The sequence below is a fragment of the Ochotona curzoniae genome, unplaced genomic scaffold (assembly GCF_017591425.1).
Source record: "Ochotona curzoniae isolate NIBS_2020 unplaced genomic scaffold, NIBS_Ocur_1.0 contig_2294, whole genome shotgun sequence".
NCBI lineage: Eukaryota > Metazoa > Chordata > Mammalia > Lagomorpha > Ochotonidae > Ochotona > Ochotona curzoniae.
The window spans coordinates 5,968,538-5,992,204 of NW_024465405.1; the positions used below are offsets into that span (position 1 = coordinate 5,968,538).

At 61.6% G+C, this 23,667-nt stretch overlaps 1 protein-coding gene across 17 annotated transcripts in view; it reads right to left on the bottom strand.

Moving 5' to 3' along the window:
• Nucleotides 1–22,168, bottom strand: part of KIF1A (kinesin family member 1A) — a 48,090-nt gene extending 25,922 nt beyond the window's left edge. For 7 of the 17 annotated variants that reach the window (XM_040972502.1, XM_040972505.1, XM_040972504.1 and 4 more), the window contains exons 1-19: nt 22,001–22,168; nt 18,388–18,464; nt 17,415–17,594; nt 16,906–16,971; nt 16,008–16,186; nt 15,077–15,188; nt 13,816–13,893; nt 13,627–13,692; nt 13,380–13,397; nt 8,579–8,654; nt 7,365–7,443; nt 7,107–7,249; nt 5,373–5,506; nt 5,141–5,220; nt 4,842–4,917; nt 3,196–3,275; nt 2,713–2,819; nt 2,437–2,520; nt 1,522–1,702 (exon numbers count right to left, since the gene is read on the bottom strand). In XM_040972502.1, coding sequence (XP_040828436.1) covers nt 1,522–1,702; nt 2,437–2,520; nt 2,713–2,819; nt 3,196–3,275; nt 4,842–4,917; nt 5,141–5,220; nt 5,373–5,506; nt 7,107–7,249; nt 7,365–7,443; nt 8,579–8,654; nt 13,380–13,397; nt 13,627–13,692; nt 13,816–13,893; nt 15,077–15,188; nt 16,008–16,186; nt 16,906–16,971; nt 17,415–17,594; nt 18,388–18,464; nt 22,001–22,106 — 1,922 coding nt within the window. In that variant the 5' untranslated portion in view covers nt 22,107–22,168. Of the gene's footprint in view, nt 1–1,521; nt 1,703–2,436; nt 2,521–2,712; nt 2,820–3,195; nt 3,276–4,841; nt 4,918–5,140; nt 5,221–5,372; nt 5,585–6,696; nt 6,724–7,106; nt 7,250–7,364; nt 7,444–8,578; nt 8,655–13,379; nt 13,398–13,626; nt 13,693–13,815; nt 13,894–15,076; nt 15,189–16,007; nt 16,187–16,905; nt 16,972–17,414; nt 17,595–18,387; nt 18,465–22,000 lie in introns of all 17 variants that reach the window. The other 10 variants (XM_040972499.1, XM_040972501.1, XM_040972500.1 and 7 more) reach the window with 3 other exon arrangements.
• Nucleotides 22,169–23,667: the final 1,499 nt, after the last annotated feature.

Sequence of the window (23,667 nt, forward strand, 5' to 3'; positions counted from 1 at the left end):
TGAGCACAGATGAGGTGAGCACAGGTGAGCGCAGGTGAGGTGAGCACAGACGAGGTGAGCACAGATGAGGTGAGGTGAGCATAGGTGAAGCAAGCACAGCTCAGGTGAGCAGAGATGAGGTGAGCGCAGGTGAGGTGAGCACAGGGGAGGTGAGCACAGACGAGGCAAGCATAGCTGAGCTCAGGTGAAGTGAGCACAGATGAGGTGAGCACACGTGAGCGCAGGTGAGGTGAGAACAGCTGAGGTGAGTACAGGTGAGCATAGGTGAGGTGAGCACAGATGAGGTGAGGTGAGCACAGATGAGCACAGATGAGGTGAGAACAGCTGAGGTGAGCACAGGTGAGCACAGGTGAGGTGAGCACAGGGGAGGTGAACACAGATGAGGTGAGCAGAGCTGAGGTGAGGTGAGCACAGGTGAAGTGAGCTCAGGTGAAGTGAGCACAGACGAGGTGAGCAGAGCTGAGGAAAGGTGAGCGCAGGTGAGGTGAGCACAGGTGAGCGCAGGTGAGGTGAGCACAGGTGAGCCCAGATGAGGTGAGCTCAGATGAAGTGAGCACAGACGAGGTGGGCAAAGCTGAGGTGAGATGAGCGCAGGAGAGGTGAACACAGGGGAGGTGAGCACAGGTGAGCGCAGGTGAGGTGAGCACAGCTGAGGTGAGCTCAGGTGAGCACAGCTGAGGTGAGGTGAGTACAGGTGAGGTGAGCTCAGGTGAGGTGAGCACAGGGGAGGTGAGCACAGGTGAAGTGAGGTGAGCACAGGTGAGCACAGGTGAGCACAGATGAGGTGAGCAGACGAGGTGAGCACAGCTGAGGTGAGCACAGGTGAGGTGAGCGCAGGTGAGCACAGCTGAGGTGAGCACAGGTGAGGTGAGCTCAGGTGAGGTGAGCACAGACGACGTGAGCAGAGCTGAGGTGAGCACAGACGACGTGAGCAGAGCTGAGGTGAGCACAGGTGAGCGCAGGTGAGGTGAACACAGGGGAGGTGAGCTCGGGTGAGGTGAGGTGAGCACAGCTGAGGTGAGCTCAGGTGAGGTGAGCACAGGTGAGGTGAGCTCAGGTCAGCGCAGGTGAGCACAGGTGAGGTGAGCACAGCTGAGGTGAGCACAGACGACGTGAGCAGAGCTGAGGTGAGATGAGCACAGCTGAGGTGAGGTGAGCTCAGGTGAGGTGAGGTGAACACAGGTGAGGTGAGCACAGGTGAGGTGAGCTCAGGTGAGGTGAGCTCAGGTGAGCACAGGTGAGGTGAGCACAGCTGAGCTCAGGTGAGCACAGCTGAGGTGAGGTGAGCACAGCTGAGGTGAGCACAGCTGAGGTGAGCACAGCTGAGGTGAGGTGAGTACAGGTGAGGTGAGCACAGACGACGTGAGCAGAGCTGAGGTGAGGTGAACACAGGGGAGGTGAGCTCAGGTGAGTTGAGGTGAACACAGGTGAGGTGAGCACAGGTGAGGTGAGCTCAGGTGAGCGCAGGTGAGCGCAGGTGAGCACAGCTGAGGCAGCACAGGCCACCACAGCCGGCCTCACCTCTGCTCCATTTCCTGCTTCATGTCGATGCCCTGCTTCTCCAGCAGCTCGCGCTGCGCGAAGGCCCAGTCCACGGGCTCAGCGGGCGTCTCGGCGCAGGGTGTGCGCTCGCGCTCCTGGCGCGCCTGCTCGGGGTGGTTGAAGCGGAACACGTGGCTCTTGCCCATGATGATGCGGTTGCCTGCGGGCAGAGGTGAGGCCGGCCTTAAGGACCTGTGGGTCTCAGTGGCCTCGAGCAGGGAGAAGGATGGGATTGGGAATGCAGCACAGACAGGAGCCGGACCTGGGCCTGGAGCCTCACTGGCAGCAGGTCAGCCCCTGCCCACCCCCGCCTCCAGAACCCTCTCGATGGCTTCCCTGACCTGATCCCTGCCACTGCCACTCCCCCAGTTTCTGGAAAGCTCTACTGGAAGCCTCAGCCCTTCAGGGACGGGGCACGGGTCTTCTCTGATCTTCCTGCAGCCGAGCTGGTGGGATGGCAGGTTTAGGCATCTGCCTGGCCAGGCCATGGTACAGCTGGAGGGCTTCAGTGTGGGTGTTGGGAGATGGCCTGCCAGCGGCCGGAGAATAAAAAGGGAATCCCTAGTGCGGGCCTCATCTTATCAGGTGCCGGCTCTGAGTGCCAGAGACCCCAGTGGACTATGAGTACCCAACCCGAGTTAGGGTGAGCATTCCCAGGAGTGGACAGCAGAGTTTCGTGAGCCTGGCCTGGGAATGCAGCCCTGGTGCTGCCCATCTGACTCGCCCTACATCTGTCCCAGGGCCCTCCATGCTGGACAGTGTCCTGCACAGGCCTAGGGGGTCCTGGTGCCACAGGTGCACACCCTGAGGGAGGGGGTGAGAGTCACAGCACAGCCACCCTAGCCGCCGTGTCCCGGCCCTACCACTGCAAGGCTGGCCTTGACCCCATCCTACCTGACCGCAGGATGCTGGGCTCCGTGACTTTCTTGCCGTTGACATAGGTGTCCGCCCCCTCACAGGGCTCCAGGGTAACTATGGCTGCAGGACAAGGAGAAGGCCCAGCCTCAAGCGAGCAGCAAGCACGCACACGCCGGCCTTCAGAGGGACCACCCACCACCGTGCCTGACCCCGCCCGCGGGAAGCGGAGGAACCCCACAGCTCCGGCCAGGGGAGCCCCCAGGCAGCCTCCCCTGCAAAGGCGGGACCAGGGATGGGACGGGGAGGAGCTACCTTCACTGCCACCCCGGGAGTCGCTCCGGAACACACAGTGCTCCTCCTTGATAAAGTGCCCACTCAGGACGATGTCCTGCCGCCGCTCGCCATCCTCCCGGCCCACCCTGAGGGAGGAAACACGTCAGCATGCAGCCCCACCCAGCACGCCCAGCCCCCACAACTGGGGGTGCAGGGGTCATGACTGGGGGCCCAAGAACCAAGGGGAACAAGAGCCCATCCCCTCCAGTGCCCCAGGACGGGCACAGGCCTCCCTGCGATCCCCCGGTGCCCCAGGATGGGTGCAGGCCTCCCTGGGATCCCTGGTGCCCCAGGATGGGCAAAGGCCTCCCTGGGATCCCCCGGTGCCCCCGGACGGGCACAGGCCTCCCTGGGATCCCCAGTGCCCACGGCAGCACAGGCCTCCCTGGGATCCCCCGGTGCCCCCGGACGGGCACAGGCCTCCCTGGGATCCCCCAGTGCCCACGGCAGCACAGGCCTCACCTGGTGATCCCGTCTTTGATGTAATAGAGGAGGCACTCGGACATCAGAGGGTCCTCGTTCAGGTTGACCAGATGTGGTGTCTGTGGGAGGCAGGAAGGTTACCTCCTATGGTGGGGTGTGGAGCCCAGTACTGGCCCCTGCACCCGCCTCTCCTTGGGCACCAGACACAAGTCCCCTTACCTGGCAGAGGGAAGGGGAGGTGCCCAGGACTGCAGAGTGCCCAGGTGGGCAGATTGGCTGGAACCCTTGACCTGTGGGGTTCTGAGCCGCCAGCCCTGGCCTCTTCCAAGAGGACCAGGACTCTGGACCTTGACCAAGGGGGGCATCTCCCTGAGGCTGACGGAGGCCCCTGCTGAGCCTCCTGCGCACTGTGCTCTGCCCTTCCCCCGGCCCAGTCCCAAAGTCAGCCACCACAGGCCCTGGTGGAGCTGCCAGCGGGCTTGTTTCCCACTAGCTCCCTGAAGCAAACTACCTCCACCTGCAGGTGTGAGTGTCCCATGTCCCCACCAGCTACTGCACTCCACATGGTCGTGGGGACCCAGGAGGCAGCCATAACTCCCCTTCCCAGTGGCAGGGCTAGGGGGCCCAGCTGACTCGAGCACGCCCCCCAAGTCCCACCCAGACCAAAGGATTTGGGTGTGGAGAGGTGTCCTGGGGGCAGCCTGTCCATCCCACCCTTCCAGAAAAGGGTGGGCCTGAGGGAGCCCTGGAACCACAGGCCTCCTGGAGGCACCCCCCGGCTCTGGGCTTTGGCACTTGCTGTTCTCCTGGGATGGATCACAGCCCTGCCCAGTTCCCCAGCCTTGGTCAAATACAGCATGACCCACACGTTTGTGCACAACCAGCAGTCCACTGTTCACAAGTCTACACCCAGCAGACAGGCCTCCACCAGCGCGTGGTCCATACTCAAACGTGTTCTGGGAGCAGAGTGCTCCCAGAGGCTGCTCCTCTCCCGCCAGAGGCCAGGCCCAACTTGGGCAGCCAGGTACTTGGGTGGCTCCAAACACTCTGACACAATGGACTTCACATGCCAGGGGGTTGCTGGGCTGAGGTGGACTCCCTGGGGAGCAGGGGGAGTAGATTTGGGTGCAGGGCCACTTCCTGGGGGCATAGTGGGCTTGGGCACATGGTCACTTCCTCCCACGTGTGCAAAGGATCCACATGCATATTGTAGGGCTCTGCTCTAGGTGGGGATCCCTAGCTGAAAGACCCCCAAGGCCCAGCCCAGGGGTTGGGCCTGTGAACCAGTGCGAAGAGTTAGTGGGGATCTCCCAGCTGTGTCCCCCAGGCTCTACCCACGCATGGCACAGCCCCTAGGAGGTATCCAAACCTCAAGTCTCCATCCTATGAGTGGCTCTCTGCCCACGGGGAGGCTCACTCCACACCTCAGACAGATCAGAGACCCCCAGCGTTCCAAAGCTACAAGGACATCCCACTGTGAGAAAGTTGAGGCCAACTCTTCTACCCAGAGGAAGGCCTGCCTGTGGTTGAGGAGCCATGCCCATGCCACGGCCTCCCAGTGGGCCCCTCAGAGCAGGCCACACCTACCACAGCCCTCCCCCAAGTGTGCCCAGAAACACCCCTGCCCACCAGCTCCAGCTCTAAGTCAGGGCAGCGCCATGGCTCTGCGCCCACCCCGTTCCTACCTTTTTGGGAGAGAACACACCCAGGGTGCCGCCGTCCTCTCTCATGGCCACGCCCATCTCGGCCAGCAGGGCTTCCCTGGGGGGAAAGGCGGGGTCAGCAGATGCTTCCAGGACTGGCCTCACCAAGATGAGGCCACTGAGCACCAGCAGGACCTGGGCCATGCGGCGTCCCATGTGGTCAATGCGTTCCAGCGTCCCCTGGCAGACTGGCTGTGCTGCTCTGAGTGCCCCAGCCTCAGGCCTATTGCTGCAGGGGCCTGTGGCCCGGAGCCAGCCGGGAGATGGTCCTGCCCACTCACCTTTCCATGCGGATGGCTTCCGTCCGCCGCAGCTTCTCCTCCCAGGTCTCATTGAGCTCAGCAATGATCTTCTCTGTTTCCTGCAGAGCCACGTGGAGCAAAGTGAGGCCCGGGGACCCTCAGGGCATGGGGCTTCCCAGGCCACTGTGGACGGGGGACCGGGCCGAGTGCCTGAGGCCCCTGTGGCTGTCCCTGCACCCTGTGCCAAGCTGCCCCACGGCCAGGGGCTCACCTTCAGCCTCTCGATGGCCTCTTCGCTGCCCGGGGCAAACAAGATGCGCTCGTGCAGGCTGGACACGGAGGCTGCACGGCTGGACAGGGCCGAGAGCGAGCACGAGGGGCTCATGCCGGCCAGGGCTTCGGTCACTGTGGAGAGAGTGTCAGGGGCTGGACTCAGCGGCGCCCCGCCACGGCTGTGGTTATTGTTCTCAAGGTCGGACATGTCTGCGAGGGGAAGGGAAGGCCGGGTGGCCGAACCGACGGGAGGAGAAAGAAGAGAGACCAAGTTGGGAAACAGCGGCAGGTAGGGCCGGGGGGTGTTGGCAAGAGCACAGCACAGCAAGGGCCACGGCCTGCCCGGGCGGGGACAAGCACATGCAGAGCTGCCCGCTGCCCTCGCCCAGCCTGGCCCACAGCGCACACGCTGCCTCTGCACCGCAGGCCGCGAGCCACATCTGCTCTCCCTACACCTGGCTCCGGCCATTGCCCCACCCGTCCACTGCCTGGCCACGGCCACCCCAGGCCACCTGCACCTTGCAGTCCCAAGGCTCAGTCTCATCCTCTGTGAGTGGCGTCCACTGCTCATACACACCCTCAGTGCTCCGGGGAGTGGGCCAGGCTGCAGTGCACATGGCCCTACTGAGCAAGGAAGCCACCCAGGCACTGTCTGAAAGAGGGGCCAGTTCCCCAGGGCAGACCCTACCCCCACCACCCTAGGCCTTGACAGTCCCACTAGGGCACAGGAGGGGGGCTGTGCCGCCCCTGGAGTGGAAGGCAGGCACACAGTAGAGCAACAGAAGCAGGCACACAGAGCAGCAGCAAGCCCAGGGCAGCACGGGGCTGGGGAGGGAGCCCTTCCAAGCAGGGCCTGAGACGCAGGACCCGGGAGCGCCCCACAGTGCCACAACACACCTACCAGCTGGGCTGTGGGGCCAAGACCGGCTCATGGCCCATCAAGGGATGGGGCCTTGGGCTCAGGAACGCAGGCCCTTGGCCTGGGGCAGGTCAGAACCTCTGCCCTTTCAGCCTTGTGGCACTGACTGTCAGGCCATGGGGGCACAGGGGTCAGAGGGCCTTGCACCGGCCACTGTCACCCTAGAAGGCCTTGGTTACATCCTCCCTTCCCTTGTGTCTCAGTTTCTCAGTCACTGTCCAGACAGGTGGCCCAAGCTTACAGAGGCGGACACCATCATATGCCCACCCGGAGGGCATTGGGATGGGCGAAAGTGGCCGTGGCAGGACCGCCTGCCTGGGGCTGCTGCCTCCCCTCCCCGTGCTGTCCTGGGCCCACGTGGGGCCAGAAGCAGGTATGCAGAGCGGCAAAGGGGAATACACACATTTAGGTCCTCCAGGCACAGTGTTGGCTACGGGGCGGGACAGGCGTGAGGAGCGAGGAGAGATAGAAACAGAAAGGTTTGTCCCGCACAGCCAGCACCCAGTGCAGGCTGGGAGCCCAGAGCTCGGACGCCCGGCAGCTTGGGGGCCGGCCGTGCAGCCCCATGGGGGCCTCCAGGGATTATGTCTTTAGCCCACTCAGGCCAGTGCCAAACCGAGAGTACATAGCTCCGGCTGGCCAAGGCCAGCAAATACAGCCTGGTCCAGGGCTCCTGCCGGGAGCTCCTTCCAGAGGCAGCTGGGTCCCATGGCATGGAGCAGGACAGGGACTGGGAGAGCAGCATCCACGGTCCAGCCAGTACTGTGGGGTCCCAGGAGAGCGGCCCCCAACCTGGGCAGCACAGACGCTCACCGTCGGTGATGTCGCCGAGCCCCTGGGCATACAGCAAGTCGCGCAGCCGTGTCACCTCGTCCTTCAGCTCACGGATCAGCTTGTTGTTGGGGTCCTCGTTGATGACAGCATTACAGCGGATCTGCTTGGCCCGGTCGGCATACCTGGGTGCCCAGGCCGAGGGTGTGGGCCACACCTGAGCTCTCACAGCCCTGCCCGGGCCTGGCCACCCAGTGAGTGCCCCCAGAGGCGGCCCCTCACACCACCCCCAGCACCCACCTCAGGGTGCTGAGGGTCTCGTCATAGTTGATGTCAGCTGGGCTCAGGGCGGCCACCATGGCTGTCCTCGAGTTCCCACCTGCAGGAGGACAGCAGGCTAAGCCAGGAGCACTGACGGTGCATGTGGGGTTGTCATCCCAGTGGGAGATGCAGAAAGGTAGGCTGAGTCATGACACATACCCACGCATCCCAACCCAGCCCTGCTTGGCCCTCCTTTCTGTATGCACCCCTGCTCTCCCTTCCTGTGGGGCTGGGGCTGTGACGCATTTACTCCAAGGCTATTGTGTGCTCAGGCACCTGTGGGCACACCAGAGCCTCCCAGGCTCAGCCCTGGACCACCTGGGCCCAGGCAGCCTTCTCAGCTGAGTGAGGGCTGGGGGGCAGTCCTGCAGGGCCAGCAGTGACAAATCTGGCCCCGTGTTGGCCCCAGCCCAGCCCTCGGACCAAGCTCCAGGTCCAGACAGCAATCCTACCTGCTGCCTTAAGGATATGACCTCAGGCCCACGTCCCTGGGGCATGGCTCCAGCCATCCCCACGAGGCCAAGGAGCTGACAGGTGGCAGTGGGACGACCACATCAGGTCGCCCCTGACCACCCTGGGACTGAGCCTGGGCGAGGCTTGCCTCACAGCCACATCTGGGCCAAGAGACACATATCCCCGAGGCAAAGGGACCTGGTGCCCATGTCACTCTTGACTCACCTTCCCAGGACACCCTGTCCTCTCAGAGGAGCCACTGGCTCCTGCTGGCCCAGCACTGCAGTTCGGGTGACCAGGTGGCTATGTACCATAGCCACGGAGATGGGAGGCCCGAGACCCCCATTGCCAGGACAGCCACCTCCCTGAGCATTGGCTCTCTGGCCAGCCGTGCAGCCAGGGAGGTGCAGGGTCTCAGTTTGGCCCACAGCCCTGTGAAGGGGCAGGGGGACTCGTCCACGCTGAAAAACTAGGTCCAGGAGGGGTGGCCCTAGTCCTGGGAGCTCCGCTGCCCGCCCCAGAACTCAGGCACAGCAGGCGTGCCCATGGCCCTGAGTACTGGTTCTCCGGACTAGCTCGCCTCTTGTCAGACAAAGGCCCAGGCCCTCAGAGGACTGCATGCCTAACTGCCCGGAATCTCTGGGTTCACCTCCGCCCAAGTCCAGAAAGGGCAGGAGACGCCCCGGTCCCCTTCCTACGGCACTGGGGGGGTTGGGGGGCCGTGAGCCTGAGGGCCTCACCCAGGTTCTCCCGGAGCAGCCAGGTCAACACGGAGTCCCGGTATGGGATGAAGTCGGTCTTCTTTTTCTTCTTGTTCTGTGGAGGAGGAAACTCCAGGCTCAACCCTGTGGCTTCTGGAAGGGGGCCTTGTGGGGTCTGCACGTGGCTGCCCGACGCCTGAGGCAGGGACACGGCCCAGTGGGGCAGCTCTGCAGGCCAGAGTCAGGGACACATAGTGCGTTCCTCGGTGCCTCCCCGACCCATCCGCAGGATCTGGACCTGCAACTGGACCCAGGCCAGCTGCTATCTCCTGCCACCGTGTCCTCCCTCTCCTGTCAGAGGGATGCAACAGTGTCCAAGGAAGCTGCCCACGGTCACCCCAGATGTAGTCCCAGCCGTGACACGGCTGCTGGGAATGCCCATTAGGGATGCTCTGTGGCTGAGCACGTGACTCCCTCACAGCTGGTACCCAGGCACTGCTCAGCCGTCCACCTGCCTGTGCATCACTGGCTTAAGCATCTGCTCTATTCCTATTGTGGCCAGTAGGTATGGCTGCCACCCCAGAACCCTCACCCATGAGGGGCACGCAGATGTCAAGGGCTGTGTCGCCTCCTACTGTGTGCACATGCCCACTGCCATGTCATACTCAGTAGGTCTCCCAGCAGCACAGCCACTGACTTCTAGGGACCATGGGCTGGGAGATGCTGTGAGGAGGGTCTGGGACACTGTTAGAATTTCATGAACCATGAACTAAGGGGGCCCAGCCCAGAGAACTCATCCACAGCAACCGCTGTCTGTCTCTCCTTTGGAAAGTGCCAACGGAAACGCTTACCTAGAGTCTCTCTTTGGACTGCTAGATTCCCAAAGGCCACCTCTCTGCATAGGCTGCCTCCTACACGGTCCATATCAGCCTCTGTCACCCTGCAGCCATCATTGGTCAGACCTACCACCTCCCAGACACTGTCCCGCTCTGCCTCCCTCAGAACGGGCCTCAGCCATCGTCCACAGACCATCACCCCTGGATCCAGGCTCTGCTCCTCACTCATAGCCCCCTTTTGTTCCAGGGACTATGACCACCCCACCGGCATTTCTTAAATGTCCTTCACAGCAGACCCAGACAGCACCTTCACACCGAGTTTTCACTAATCCTTTCACATGCCTCTTACAAGCCTTTTGAACTGAACCATGGAGGCACAAATCCCTCCACGATTACCACCTCCAACACACCATTACCACAACCCCTCAAGTTCTTCCACAATCCCATGCTTGCTACAAAACTCCCAACATCACTTGGAATTTCACAAACCACACGGCTCCTCACACTCCATCAGGGATTCTCACACTCCACCAGGAATCCTCACACCATCAGGAATCCTCACACTCCGTCAGGGATCCTCACACTCCATCAGGGATCCTCACACTCCATCAGGAATCCTCACACTCCGTCAGGAATCCTCACACTCCATCAGGAATCCTCACACTCCATCGGAAATCCTCACACTCCATCAGGAATCCTCACACTCCATCAGGAATCCTCACACTCCGTCAGGAATCCTCACACTCCGTCAGGAATCCTCACACTCCACCAGGAATCCTCACACTCCATCAGGAATCCTCACACTCCATCAGGGATCCTCACACTCCATCAGGGATCCTCACACTCCATCAGGGATCCTCACACTCCATCAGGAATCCTCACACTCCATCAGGGATCCTCACACTCCATCAGGGATCCTCACACTCCATCAGGGATCCTCACACTCCATCAGGAATCCTCACATTCCGTCAGGAATCCTCACACTCCGTCAGGAATCCTCAGACTCCATCAGGAATCCTCACACCATCAGGAATCCTCACACTCCATCGGGAATCCTCACACTCCATCAGGAATCCTCACACTCCGTCAGGAATCCTCAGACTCCATCAGGAATCCTCACACCATCAGGGATCCTCACACTCCATCGGGAATCCTCACACTCCATCAGGAATCCTCACACCATCGGGAACACTCACACTCCGTCAGGGATCCTCACACTCCATCGGGAATCCTCACACTCCATCAGGGATTCTCACACTCCACCAGGAATCCTCACACTCCATCAGGAATCCTCACACTCCATCGGGAATCCTCACACCATCGGGAATCCTCACACCATCGGGAACACTCACACTCCATCAGGGATCCTCACACTCCACCAGGAATCCTCACACTCCACCAGGAATCCTCACACTCCATCAGGAATCCTCACACTCCACCAGGAATCCTCACACTCCATCAGGGATCCTCACACTCCATCAGGAATCCTCACACTCCACCAGGAATCCTCACACTCCATCAGGAATCCTCACACTCCATCAGGAATCCTCACACTCCATCAGGAATCCTCACACTCCGTCAGGAATCCTCACACTCCATCAGGAATCCTCACACTCCACCAGGGATCCTCACACTCTACCAGGAATCCTCACACTCCGTCAGGAATCCTCACACTCCGTCAGGAATCCTCACACTCCGTCAGGAATCCTCACACTCCGTCAGGAATCCTCACACTCCACCAGGGATCCTCACACTCTACCAGGAATCCTCACACTCTACCAGGAATCCTCACACTCCGTCAGGAATCCTCACACTCCATCGGGAATCCTCACACTCCGTCAGGAATCCTCACACCATCGGGAATCCTCACACTCCATCAGGAATCCTCACACTCCATCAGGGATCCTCACACTCCGTCAGGAATCCTCACACTCTACCAGGAATCCTCACACTCCATCGGGAATCCTCACACTCCATCAGGAATCCTCACACTCCGTCAGGAATCCTCACACTCCGTCAGGAATCCTCACACTCCGTCAGGAATCCTCACACTCCGTAGGGATCCTCACACTCCGTCAGGAATCCTCACACTCCGTCAGGAATCCTCACACTCCAGCAGGGATCCTCACACTCTACCAGGAATCCTCACACTCCATCGGGAATCCTCACACTCCGTCAGGAATCCTCACACCATCGGGAATCCTCACACTCCATCAGGGATCCTCACACTCCGTCAGGGATCCTCACACTCCATCAGGAATCCTCACACTCCATCAGGAATCCTCACACTCCATCAGGAATCCTCACACTCCATCGGGAATCCTCACACTCCATCGGGAATCCTCACACTCCATCGGAAATCCTCACACCATCAGGAATCCTCACACTCCATCAGGAATCCTCACACTCCATCAGGAATCCTCACACTCCATCGGGAATCCTCACACTCCATCAGGAATCCTCACACCATCGGGAATCCTCACACTCCATCAGGGATCCTCACACTCCGTCAGGGATCCTCACACTCCATCAGGGATCCTCACACTCCATCAGGAATCCTCACACTCCATCGGGAATCCTCACACTCCATCGGAAATCCTCACACCATCGGGAATCCTCACACTCCATCAGGGATCCTCACACTCCATCAGGAATCCTCACACTCCATCAGGGATCCTCACACTCCATCAGGAATCCTCACACTCCATCGGGAATCCTCACACTCCATCGGAAATCCTCACACCATCGGGAATACTCACACTCCATCAGGGATCCTCACACTCTACCAGGAATCCTCACACTCCATCAGGAATCCTCACACTCCATCAGGGATCCTCACACTCTACCAGGAATCCTCACACTCCATCAGGAATCCTCACACTCCATCAGGAATCCTCACACTCCATCAGGAATCCTCACACTCCATCAGGGATCCTCACACTCCATCGGGAATCCTCACACTCCGTCAGGGATCCTCACACTCCATCAGGAATCCTCACACTCCATCAGGAATCCTCACACTCCATCAGGAATCCTCACACTCCATCAGGAATCCTCACACTCCATCAGGAATCCTCACACTCCGTCAGGAATCCTCACACTCCATCAGGAATCCTCACACTCCATCAGGGATCCTCACACTCCGTCAGGAATCCTCACACTCCGTAGGGATCCTCATACCACTGCTTACACTAGTCGCATTGCTGCTGCTTCCCCCCCCCACTCCTCAGAGGATCTCATGCCCTCAGAGACCCCACTGGGTCCTCTCACAGCTCACCTTCTTCCCTGCTCCCCACACATCCTCACAGGCCGTACCACCTGGCACAGTTTCTCACACATCCCCTCACAATTTTTTCCCTTCCACACACAGCTCCTGACTCAGTTCCCAAGCTGGTTTCACACCTACCCATGCTGTCCTGTCACACTTCACCACACATTTCACGGTCCGTCAGAATTCCCACCCTGTCCGTTACACTTCCTCACACAGCATTTCACAGCCCTACACGGCTGCCACAGTGCCATCACCTCCCAGTGCGTCGGCCCCCAAGCCCCACACAGCGTCACACCATCCACGGTTCACTCACCTTCATGCTTCCCCACACAGCTCCCACACGTGCATGACACTTCTCACTTGCTGCCCTCTGCTCACGCTCACTCCTTGCAGTCTGGTCTCGGGGCTTGCCCACCCTCTCTTCTTCAGCTGCTGCACGTTCCCCACTGTACCCTCCGCTCAACCGGAAGCGGTGTCCTCACAGCTCGCTGTCTTCAGGGGAGGCACCCCACTGTGCGATCCTGTCTTTATCAGTCTGTGTTGCTGTCTGCCTCCCCCACAGCGCAGGGAATCACTGACCCTGACCTGCCAGCCTCCAGGGCCCCCGCCATTCACACAGGGCCCAGCTCCAGCCAGGCTCCCGTCCTGGCCAACTGAACAAACGAGTGCTCCCAGAGGAACAGCTGGGCTGAGGCCACCCTGGCCCAGGGCTCAGCCCTCACAGGCAGCTCACCTTGTTGGGCCCGGAGTCCTGGAAGAGAAGACACAGGCAGTGTGAGGACCACAGGAAGAGACAGGTGGGCAGTGGTAAGGACCTAACCTTCCATGCAACCTGTGACACTCCCACCCCAACTGCTGGGCTTTCTCTTGAAGCCCAGCTGCCTTGCCAGCATGAGGGCCTAGGAATGGGGTGGCAGGGTCTCAGAGTCTTACAAGAGCAGGACAGGGAGGTAGCCAGGTCGTCCCCTCCTCCAGCTCACCATTTCAGCCAGGGCCGAGATGACCTTCCCCAGGGTGGTCAGCGACTTGTTGATGTTGGCCCCCTCCTGTGCAAGAGACGGCCGGGACATCAGCAGATCCGGCTTGGCCCTCTGCTCACTCTGCCCCACCGAAGCAGGCCCGGCTCAGGCAGAGGGCAGGAGCAGGGCGGGGCCCGGGAACAGCCCTACCTTAAGGCGTGTGCCCTTGGCTCCCGTGGAGTCAGCCCGCTCACTCCCGGCCAGGTCCACCAGGCTGATTTTGCTGACCTGAAATGGCAAATGCATCAAGTGCTGGGGTTGTCACCACGTTTTACAGGATGCCTGGCCTCACAGGTCATGGTCTCCCTGGGGTCAGGGGCTTCTGGCCCCACAGACCTCTGGGAGCACCCTGGCACCCTGCTGAGCTGCAGGGCTGAGCGGTGCCAAGCACCTCCCCACCAGCTACAGACTCTTGCCCAGGTGGCCTTGCTTCCAGCCGTCAGGCACCACCCCCTGCTGCCCATGAGTGAAACACTTATGACCACTGGGACTGAAACACAGCTCCACTGCCCACTGCCTTATGGGCATGGCTCACCTAGTGCCAGCTGAGCTCTGGCCAGGCTCCCTGCAATAGCTCCCTCAGCTTGGGCTGAGGGACACACGCATCCCAGGAGGGTCCAGTGTGACTTCAGCCCCAGCCACTGAGGCCACCGAGGGAGACAGGGCAAGCAGCGCAGCCTGGCTGGCCTGGGATCCAGCTTTGCCCAGCCACTGGCCTCAGGGCCCACAGCCTGCACCAGCTTACCCTCCCTGCCTCAAAGGTAAGGGGGTAGCACCAGGCGGGGGTGACTCAGAGCTGGAAAGGACCACAAGAGCTTCCCAACTCTGCGGAGCCCAGGGTGGTACCAAAAGGAGCCCAGCCTCAGGGAGGGGGGGGTTTGAGAACCCCAGGAAAAAGGCCCGGGAAGCAGGAGCAGTAGGCAACATCCGACACAGGCAGCAAGAAGCCCGGCACCTCTTCCAGAAGCCACAGCCTGGACATCCAGAAGAAGGGCCAGGAGACAAGGTCCCACCCAGTGCCCAGGGCCAGAGGATGCCGAGGCAGAGGGAAGGGCTCTGGGGGCAGGCAGGCCTGCACAGCTGCTGCTCTCTGGAGACCCCAGCTCACCCCTAGAGCTGGCATGCTCCAAGGGCTCCCCAGGCCATCCTTGGCCTGCAGGGCTGTGCTGGGGCACGGCCCCTGGGACACCTCGGCAGTGACCCCACAGCCTCCACACAGGGTGGAAAGCCGGTGTCAGCTCCGCAGCCCCTTCAAGTGGCACCTCCCATTCTGAGATGCAGATCCTGCCAGGACCCAGCTGCACCTCAGGGTTAGCACGTGGTCTGGCATTCTCATCTGGCCCTGCCCTGACTGGCCAGTCCTTTCACGCGCCCACACCCTGCCCCTGACCCACACCTCCGGGGCACTCACTTTCTCTGTAGTGATGTTGGTTTCAGCATCATGGCGCTTCTGCGTGAAGATGATGTTGAATACAGCGTGGGAGCGGCTGCTCGTCTCATTCATGTTCGTTGCCGCCACCGTCCTGGGAACATAAGCCCCACGTGGCTGCCCCTCGTCCAGCCCACAGGCACAAGTCACTGGGCCTTGGCGTCGCCAACTCGCAGGCTCCCTGGCCAGCTGGCAGTGACGGTGCCCCCAGAGATCAGCCAAGACTGCACCGCCCTCCTACTGTGATGTCCCAGCCCCCAGCCCTGCCTGGCTCACTGGGGGGCGCTGATGCTGCTGAGGCCCCCAGGTGGTGCTGGCAGGAGAGCTGGAGCACACCCCTAGCAGACAAGCGACTCCTCTGCCTTCACTGTGGTAACCAGGAGCCCAGCCCAGGAGACAGGGGTCAGCAGCGTGTGCTGCCTGACCTGCCAGGCCCCAGGAGTCTCTGAGGGACCCTGCCCCGCCTGCCCCAGGAGGCCATGGCAAGGTTATGCTGAGCCCGGACAGGAAGGGCGCCCTCCTCCACCCTGGGAACAGGAAGGCTTTAGGTGGCAGAGAGGGGATGGTGGCTGCTGACAGCCAGTGCTGCCCCAACACCCCCGGAGGTCCAGCCAAGCAGCCACACAGTCTCCTGGTGCCCAGGCCGGGCAGGGTAGCCACCCCTCAGGATAGATAACCTAATCAAGGCAGTAAACAGACGCTCTTGTACCAGCCAGGGTCAGTGGTCACAGAGCTGCAGGCCCTAAAGGAAGGCAGAGGCCCCCAAAGACCTCTCTGGGTCAGCCTCAGACACAAGAGACCTTGGGGGGATACCAGAAGGACACTGACCGATCCCTAAGGCCAGGTCAGGACAAGCAGGTTTCCCTAAAGAGGCTTGGGGCGGGGGGGGGGTGGGCCTCCTTCCCCCACACACCTGGCCTTGTTCCCAGAGTCCATGAGGTCCTGGATGTCATTGTAGGAGGTCACAGCCAACTTGGACAGGTCCTCCACGTAGGGCCCCAGGAGAGGGTGCTCCCTCACACGAAGGTTGCCCTTGTTCTTGGGGTTCAGAAGGTCGCGGACTCGCTCACAGTAGATCTCCATGTAACTGACCTGAAGGGCAAGAGCCTGCCATCAGAGACCCTGGGCAGGGGAGGAATGTGGACTAGGCCAGCTGGGACCCTAGGGTGGGAGAGAGTGGGAGCTAGGCCAGCAGGAACCCCCAAGAGTGGAGAGTGTAGGAGGCTAGGCCAGCTGGGACCCCCAGGGTAGGAGATATAGAGGCTAGGCCAGCAGGGACCCCCAGGGTGGAGGATGTGGGGGGCTAGGCCAGCAGGGACCCCCAGGGTAGGAGATTTAGAGACTAGGCCAGCAGGGACCCCCAGAGTGGAGGGTATAAGAGGCCAGGCCAGCAGGGACCCCCAAGAGTGGAGAGTGTAGGAGGCTAGGCCAGCTGGGACCCTCAGGGTAGGAGATAGAGAGGCTAGGCCAGCAGGGACCCCCAGGGTGGAGGATGTAGGGGTTAAGCCAGCAGGGATCCCTGGTAGGGGTACTTGGCCTCCTGCTGGATGGCGGAGCCCAGCAGAGGGTCCCCAGTGCAGGTGGGGCCACAGAAGCTGCCTGAGTGTGAGCAGCATGGGTGCCAGCCCCTCCTACCCATGCTGTCCTAGGACTTGCTCATGCCCCACATGGTCACCCCAGGGCCACCTCAGCCACCGCACAGTCGGGCCAGGCTGCTCAACACTGGCCCGTGAACATGGGATGGCCCTCGGCTCCTGTGCTGGCATGGCCAGGGCCCGGGGGCTGAGCAGGTGAGGCAGGCAGAGCCCTACCTCCACGGAGTAGGACATGTTGTCGTTGGTCGTGTCATTGATTCGGGAGAACAGGTCCTCGCAGAGCTGAGGAGGAGATTCGGTTAGCAGAGATGAGCAGTCTGGAAGCCCAGACCGGGGGCTACCACTCACTAGCCCCTCCAATTCCAGCACCCACATTCACCCAGCCCAGAGGCACCTAGGCCTGTGGGCAAGGAGCCCGTGTCTGTTGACTTGAACCTGTCCCTCACCCTACAGAGCTGGGGTGTGGTCTCCCTTCCCCAACCAGGCTGAGTCTTGGCCAGCTCAGAACCAAAGACAGCCAGGGACCGGGCTGGGGAGGACGGAACCTGAGATGCCTGCTCCCTCCTGGTCCTGGGCTCCTGTCCCTCCCAGTTCCCCCGAGAAGAGCTGCCCAGCCAGCAGCTCCGTCTTGCGACCCAGGCCAGGCTCCTGTGAGGACCCGTTTGCACACGAGCACCTCCCTGCTACCCATCTGCTATCCCTCAGTCCCCAGCCCAGCGCCATGCCTGTGGGATGATGCCCTGCTGGTCTTTCTCCTGTTTGCCCATCATGGTGTAGGATTTGCCGGCCCCCGTCTGCCCGTAGGCGAATATGCACACGTTGTAGCCCTCGAAGGCGTGCTGCAGCATCTCCTCGCCGATGTCCCGGTACACCTGCTTCTGCGAGGCGTAGTTGATGTCCTCTGGCTGGGGGACAGAGGGGACGCAGCTCAGCTCACAGTGGCCACATGGGTCACAGGTGAGGGCTGAGGAGCAGCTGGCTGGACCAGGTAGGGCAGGGAGGAAGGGGGTTCCAGCAGAGGGAACACGTGTACAAAGGCCCAGAGACAAGAGCTCAAAGCCAAAGTCTGTTCAGGCTGACAGTGAGGACAGGGCAGTAGGAGTCAGGACCCATGGACCCAGTGGGCATCTGGACACGAGGGCAGCGAGGACAGCATGGTAAGGGCAGGAGTCTCCCTGGCAACAGGACATGTTGGACAGGGTGGATCAAAGTAGGGTGCCCTGGGGGCTGCTCTGGGGGCCAGAGGGAACTTGGTGGGGACTGCTTCTCTCCCAAACAGACATGGAGGGGTTTAGCCACAGGTAACAGAAAGCCCCCAGATCACCAGGCCTGGCCCTGCTAAGACAGCTGCAGTAGACTCCTAAATTCAGTTACGCTCCAGTGGGCTGTTTTTGAGCTGGTAATGTTGGATGGGGTGCCAAACAAAATGATCAATACTCCAGTAGACCTCGGCATCCCTGTTCCAGGGACCACGGGGTCAGGGCCGGCAGAAGGGAGATGCCTGCCCTGTTACGGGGGTCGTGGGATCAGGGCCGGCAGAAGAGAGGTCCCTGGCCCTATTACAGGGACCATGGGGTCAGGGCTGGCAGAAGAGAGGTCCCTGGCCCTATTACAGGAACCATGGGGTCAGGGCCAGCAGAAGGGAGGATTCCCAGCCCTATTCCAGGGACCAGGGGACAAGGAGAGGGAGCAGCTCACCGACGTGTGTGACCAGTAGGAGTAGTCGAAGCTGAAGCTCTTGGGTGTCTCCTTGGGCTGTTTGGGGTTAATGATGGCTGCAGGAGACACACAGCAGGTGATTAACACCAAGTCCACACCCCGGGGGCAGGGGGGGCCTTGGTTTCTAGCCCAGCTGGAGGAGACCCAGCTCTGAGCCCATAGTGGACCCACGGCCACACATGCTGCGACACCATGCAGGCCTGGAGTGCCCAGGGTCCCCTGGCTGAGTCCCCTGGGGCTGTGGAGAACACCAGAAAGGGTCCTGCTGCAGACACTTGGTCTGGGGTGTCCACCCTGTCTCCTACTCCCCTCCCAGCCCTGCTGCTAATGCTCCTGCGTTGCATGTCTGAGCCCTGAGCTTGGCCACCTGGACTTAGCCATGCTGCATTGGCCATTGTATCAGCCCCAGTGACACACAGCAGGGACCATAGCACCCACCACCAGGGCCCACAGACCCCACCCCCCGGAACCACAGCATCCCACCACCAGGGACCACAGAATCCCCACCCACCAGGGACCACAACACCCCCACACCAGAGACCACAGCACCCACCACCCACCAGGGACCACAGAACCCCCACACACCAGAGACCACAGCACCCCCCCCACCAGAGACCACAGCATCCCCACCCATCAGGGACTACAGCACCCCCACACCAGGGACCACAGCACCCCCACACACCAGGGACCACAGCACCCCCCCCCACCAGAGACCACAGCATCCCCACCCATCGGGGACTACAGTACCCCCCCACCAGAGACCACAGAACCCCCACACACCAGGGACCACAGCATCCCCCCCCACTAGGGACCACAGCAACCCCCCCCCACTAGGTGCCCCTTGTTCTCTATGGCCTAGCTCTATGGAACTGTCTTCCTCCCCCCCACCTTTCTCCTTCTCCACTACCTAGCTCCAAGTCCAGAAACAGGTGCCTCCCAGGGGACCCAGGAGCTCTCCTACGGGGCTCAACTAGCCCCAGAGCCAGCCCTGCCACCAGCTTCCGTCCCTGCCCAGCACTGCCACGCCCCATACAAGCCCAGACACAGCAGACAGCAGACCTTCAAGGACCATGTGCAGGGGACACGGGCACCTTGCCCAGCGGGCTGCCTGCCCATCCCAGTGGCCCAGGTGGGTGGAAACCCCAAGGCTCCCCGGGCCAGGTCACCCCCATCCTGGCCCTCACTCCTAAGAGCAAACTGGGCCATCCTGGTCTGGGAGAGCCGTGGCCCCGAGGAGCCCCCATCACAGCACCAAATCTGGAGGGTGAGGTCCCATGTCTGCCCCACATAAAGGCGGGGTCTGCCTGGCCCTGGACAACTTACCCAGCCAATGTGAGCTGGGCAGCCTGCAGGAGGCTCCCCGCACACCAGCTGAGGAGGTGGGCTGTGTCTGCCACCACACCAGGGAAATAAGACCCCTCCCCAGTTGTGGCCTGAGTAGTGTCCCCAAAACCCACACACTGAAGTCCCAACCCCTGCACGTCCACGTGGGGCCTGCGTGGAGGTGGGGTCATTGCAGGTGTGTCCAGGGACTTTTCAAAAGGGCATGTGCAGACACACACCCAGAGAGGGCCATGAGAACTGGGTGGGGGGACTACAAACTGAGGAGCAAAGGACCCCTGACCCAACAGCCAATGGAGGGGGCCGGGGCTACTCCCATCCCTGCAGCCTGAGACAGAGCCAGTTCCCAGACCCTAGATCCCAGGACCCACACTCGTCACTTCGCGTGGTATGAGCCACACCTTCCAGGCAGTTCACCAATGTCCTGGGTGACACGCCTGCCCTTGCCAGTCTAGTCCACTCCAGGCACATCCCTGGACCCCTGTGATGGCCAAGTTAGGATCAGGGTTAGCTGCAGATCCTTCCCATTCCCAACCTGGCTTTGGAAGTCCACCTCCCACAGGCAGCCAGCAGGAAGGGACAGCTGACAGACCATCCCCGCTGCCCAGCGGGGGGGGGGGGGTAGATGGCTGACCACCAGCACAGCCCTGTCTGCTGGCCACCTGGGAGGGGCGTCCTCAGCCCCACTGGACCCAGTGGCAGCAGCCACAGAGCCCAAGCACGGATGGGTCAGTGCCCTGGAAACGAGATCACAGTGCCAACGCCTGTGTCTGGCAACCTCAACTCCTCGTCTCCCTGCACCATAACCACAGCCCCTGACCAGCCAAATTCCCACCTTCAGCTGTGGTCCCATTGGAGGCTCTGGCCCTGCTCCATGGAATCCTGGCACTGGGTATCTGCTGATCCCCAAAGGTCCCCAGGCTCCCCAGTGTGTAACAGTCTCCCAGGGACAGGTGGTGTTCAAGGATGGGCCACGACTCTACTCACACTGTGGGCCATGGGGACCCCCAGAAGAGACCCAAAGGCCAGAACCCACTGGGACACTGCCCCATCTCCACCTGTCATTTCAGACGGGGCCCTGAGCTCCAGAAGGGACCGCCTGTCCCCAGGTCACCAGAGCCAGGCCCCGCCCCTGACCTGACTGCCTGCCAACAGCTCCACAGTTGGGAAAGGGACAGACAGGCAGCTGCCCCAATGCCCCCACACCCCCACGCCACCAGGACCCCTACACCCCCACACTGCCATGCCCCACACCCCCACGCCCCCTCCCATTCCCAGGACCTACTGAGGGGCAGGCTGGCCAGAGGGAGGTCGGAGATGGACAGGGCAGCCAGGAGCTAGACATCCAGGCTGGCTCTCCACTCCAGGGCCTGCCCCGATTGGGCCAAAGTCCAACAGAGAGAGAGAAATAGAGACTGGCCCTGAGAGAGCGTGAGCACAGGTCAGGTGGAGGCCACCCCACCTCCCATTTGCGGGATTCTGCCCACACCTGCCCTCAAGGTGCAGGCTCTCTGATATCTGGGACCCGCCAGCCTCCCCCCTCTGCTTTCCTCCACCAGGAGTTTCCCTCCAGTTCCCCCTGATTCTCCCACTGCTGTCACTCCGGGCCCCCTACCTGAGACAGCAGTCAGGGGAGCCAACCCCTCCAGGAAGCCAAAATAGGACAAAGCTACAGACCAAGGGTCCTGGGGGGTATCCCACAGGAGAGGCTGGACCAGTGTCCCTGTCCGACAGCCATGACAGCATCGGGACACATGTGAGAAGAGGCCCCATGTGAGGTGGCCAGGCTGGCTTGGTGGAGAGTGGAGGCCCCTCCTAGCACTGTGGGGCCCAGCCCTGCAGAGCCCTCCCACATGAGGGAATTTGCACTTAAGGAGGTTCTGCTATGGTAGCTGTGGGTCGCTCGCGCCCCACTTGGACAGGGCTCCTGGGAATCTAGGCTCACAGGGCCGGGCCAGGCTGGCCAGTGAGAACCAGCAGGCTGCCCGATGGCCCTGTAGGTTGCTTGGTGTCCTCTCAGGCTGCCCAGCATCCCCGCAGGCCACCCAATGACCCTGCAGGCCACCCAGTGACCCCACAGGCCACCCAGTGTCCCCTCAGGCCGCCAAGTGACCCCACAGGCCACCCAATGATCCTGCAGGTTGCCCAGTGTCCCCTCAGCCTGCCCAGTGTCCCTACAGGTCACCCAGTGACCCCACAGGCCACCTGGTGTCCCCAAAGGCTGCCAGGGCCCTGTGCCGCAGGTACTCACTGGTGGTGCTCCCAGTCATCTGAATGATGCACTTGGAGTCGCGGCTCATTTCCCGGGAGTTGAAGGGGCGGACACGCACCGCCACCTTCACCGAGGCCCCAGCCATCCCTGCGGCCCTGGTCGGTCACTCCCAGAAGCAGCGGGCACACCTGCCAGAGAAGGAAAGAGGAAGTAAGGGCAGACTTGGATACAGCTGAAACCACCCCTTCGCTCCCTGTTAGACAACCTGGGGGAAAGGGGCCATCCCTCACGGCAAGGACCCCAGAGGCAGAGCAGGTAGACCCACGCCAGGGCTGTGTCAGGCCTCAGCAGCAAGCACTGAGCCACGCCAAAGCATCTGGACCATCCAAGGTGAAACATGTTCCGGAAATGTCCTGACCCCTCCTCTCGGGTTGCTCCCTGGGAGCGCGGCGGTGGTGCAGCCTCCGCGTCAGCACGGACAGAAGGTGACATCTCCAGCAGTGTCTGGCTGCAGAGAGCCCGCGCAGCTGCAGGACAGGCAGCCCGTGCATCACGATGAATCCACATGTGCTGCAGTCAGGGCCTGACCCCAGCCGGCCATTATGCCAGCTGGCTGACCAGGCCCCTCAGTAACAGATCAGCCAAGTGGCAGGGTCAGGGTCGATACCCTGAGAGCGTTTTGCTTTCAGGACCTGAGGTTTGGGGGAAAGCTGCAAAACACCCCCCCATCGAGCACAGAGTAGCTGTGGCATGGCCAGGTCTCTGTGGCAGATGGGCACATGCCCATGGGCACAGAGTGGAAGCCCACTCGAGACCCTCACCTACTGCTCTCTGAGCAGACTCAGTGCCTGTTAGGTGGTCAGCCCTCCATCACTAGAGGCATCCAAGGGAGCAGAGATTAGACACGTCTCCGAAATCCACTAGCACTGTACTAGGACTCCTGCCAGCCCCAAGGAGGAGCCCCACCACGCAGTGATGGGCCCAGTGTGCAGGAGCAGCCTCCACGTGCAGATGGAGAAGGGAACAACCAAGTCCCAAACCCCACAAAGGGGCTGGACCCAGTTAGGGCTGCCGGCATAGCACCCCTACGAAAAAGCCTGCAGGCTCAGACCAAGAAAAGCCAGGTACCAACACAGGAGGGGTCAGAGGGGAAAGGAGGTACTGATGAAAGAAGTGACTGGCTCAGCACTGCCCGATGCCATGACCTCCCCAGGGCCAGCTGTGCAACCTCAGCATAGCCCTGCGGCTGCCAGGCCCGACTGATTCTCAACGGCATCTGGTGGGAACAAAGACGACAGTAACCCAGCAGCCCCCACACATGACACAAAGCCTGGAACCAGCAGGCAAGGGGGCCAGTGGGACCAGCACAGGCAAGGGGACCAGTGGGCCAGTACGTGGGCGAGGGGACCTGTGGGGATAGCACAGGCAAAGGGCCAGTGGGGCCAACACAGGGCAAGGGGCTGGTGGGGGCCAGCACAGGGCAAGGGGACCAATGGGCCAGTACGTGGGCGAGGGGACCTGTGGGGATAGCACAGGGCAAAGGGCCGGTGGGGCCAACACAGGGCAAGGGGCTGGTGGGGATAGCATGCAGGCAAGGGGGCCAGTGGGCCAGTACATGGGTGAGGGGACCTGTGGGGATAGCACAGGGCAAAGGGCCAGTGGGGCCAGCACAGGGCAAGGGACCAGTGGGGCCAGCACAGGGCAAG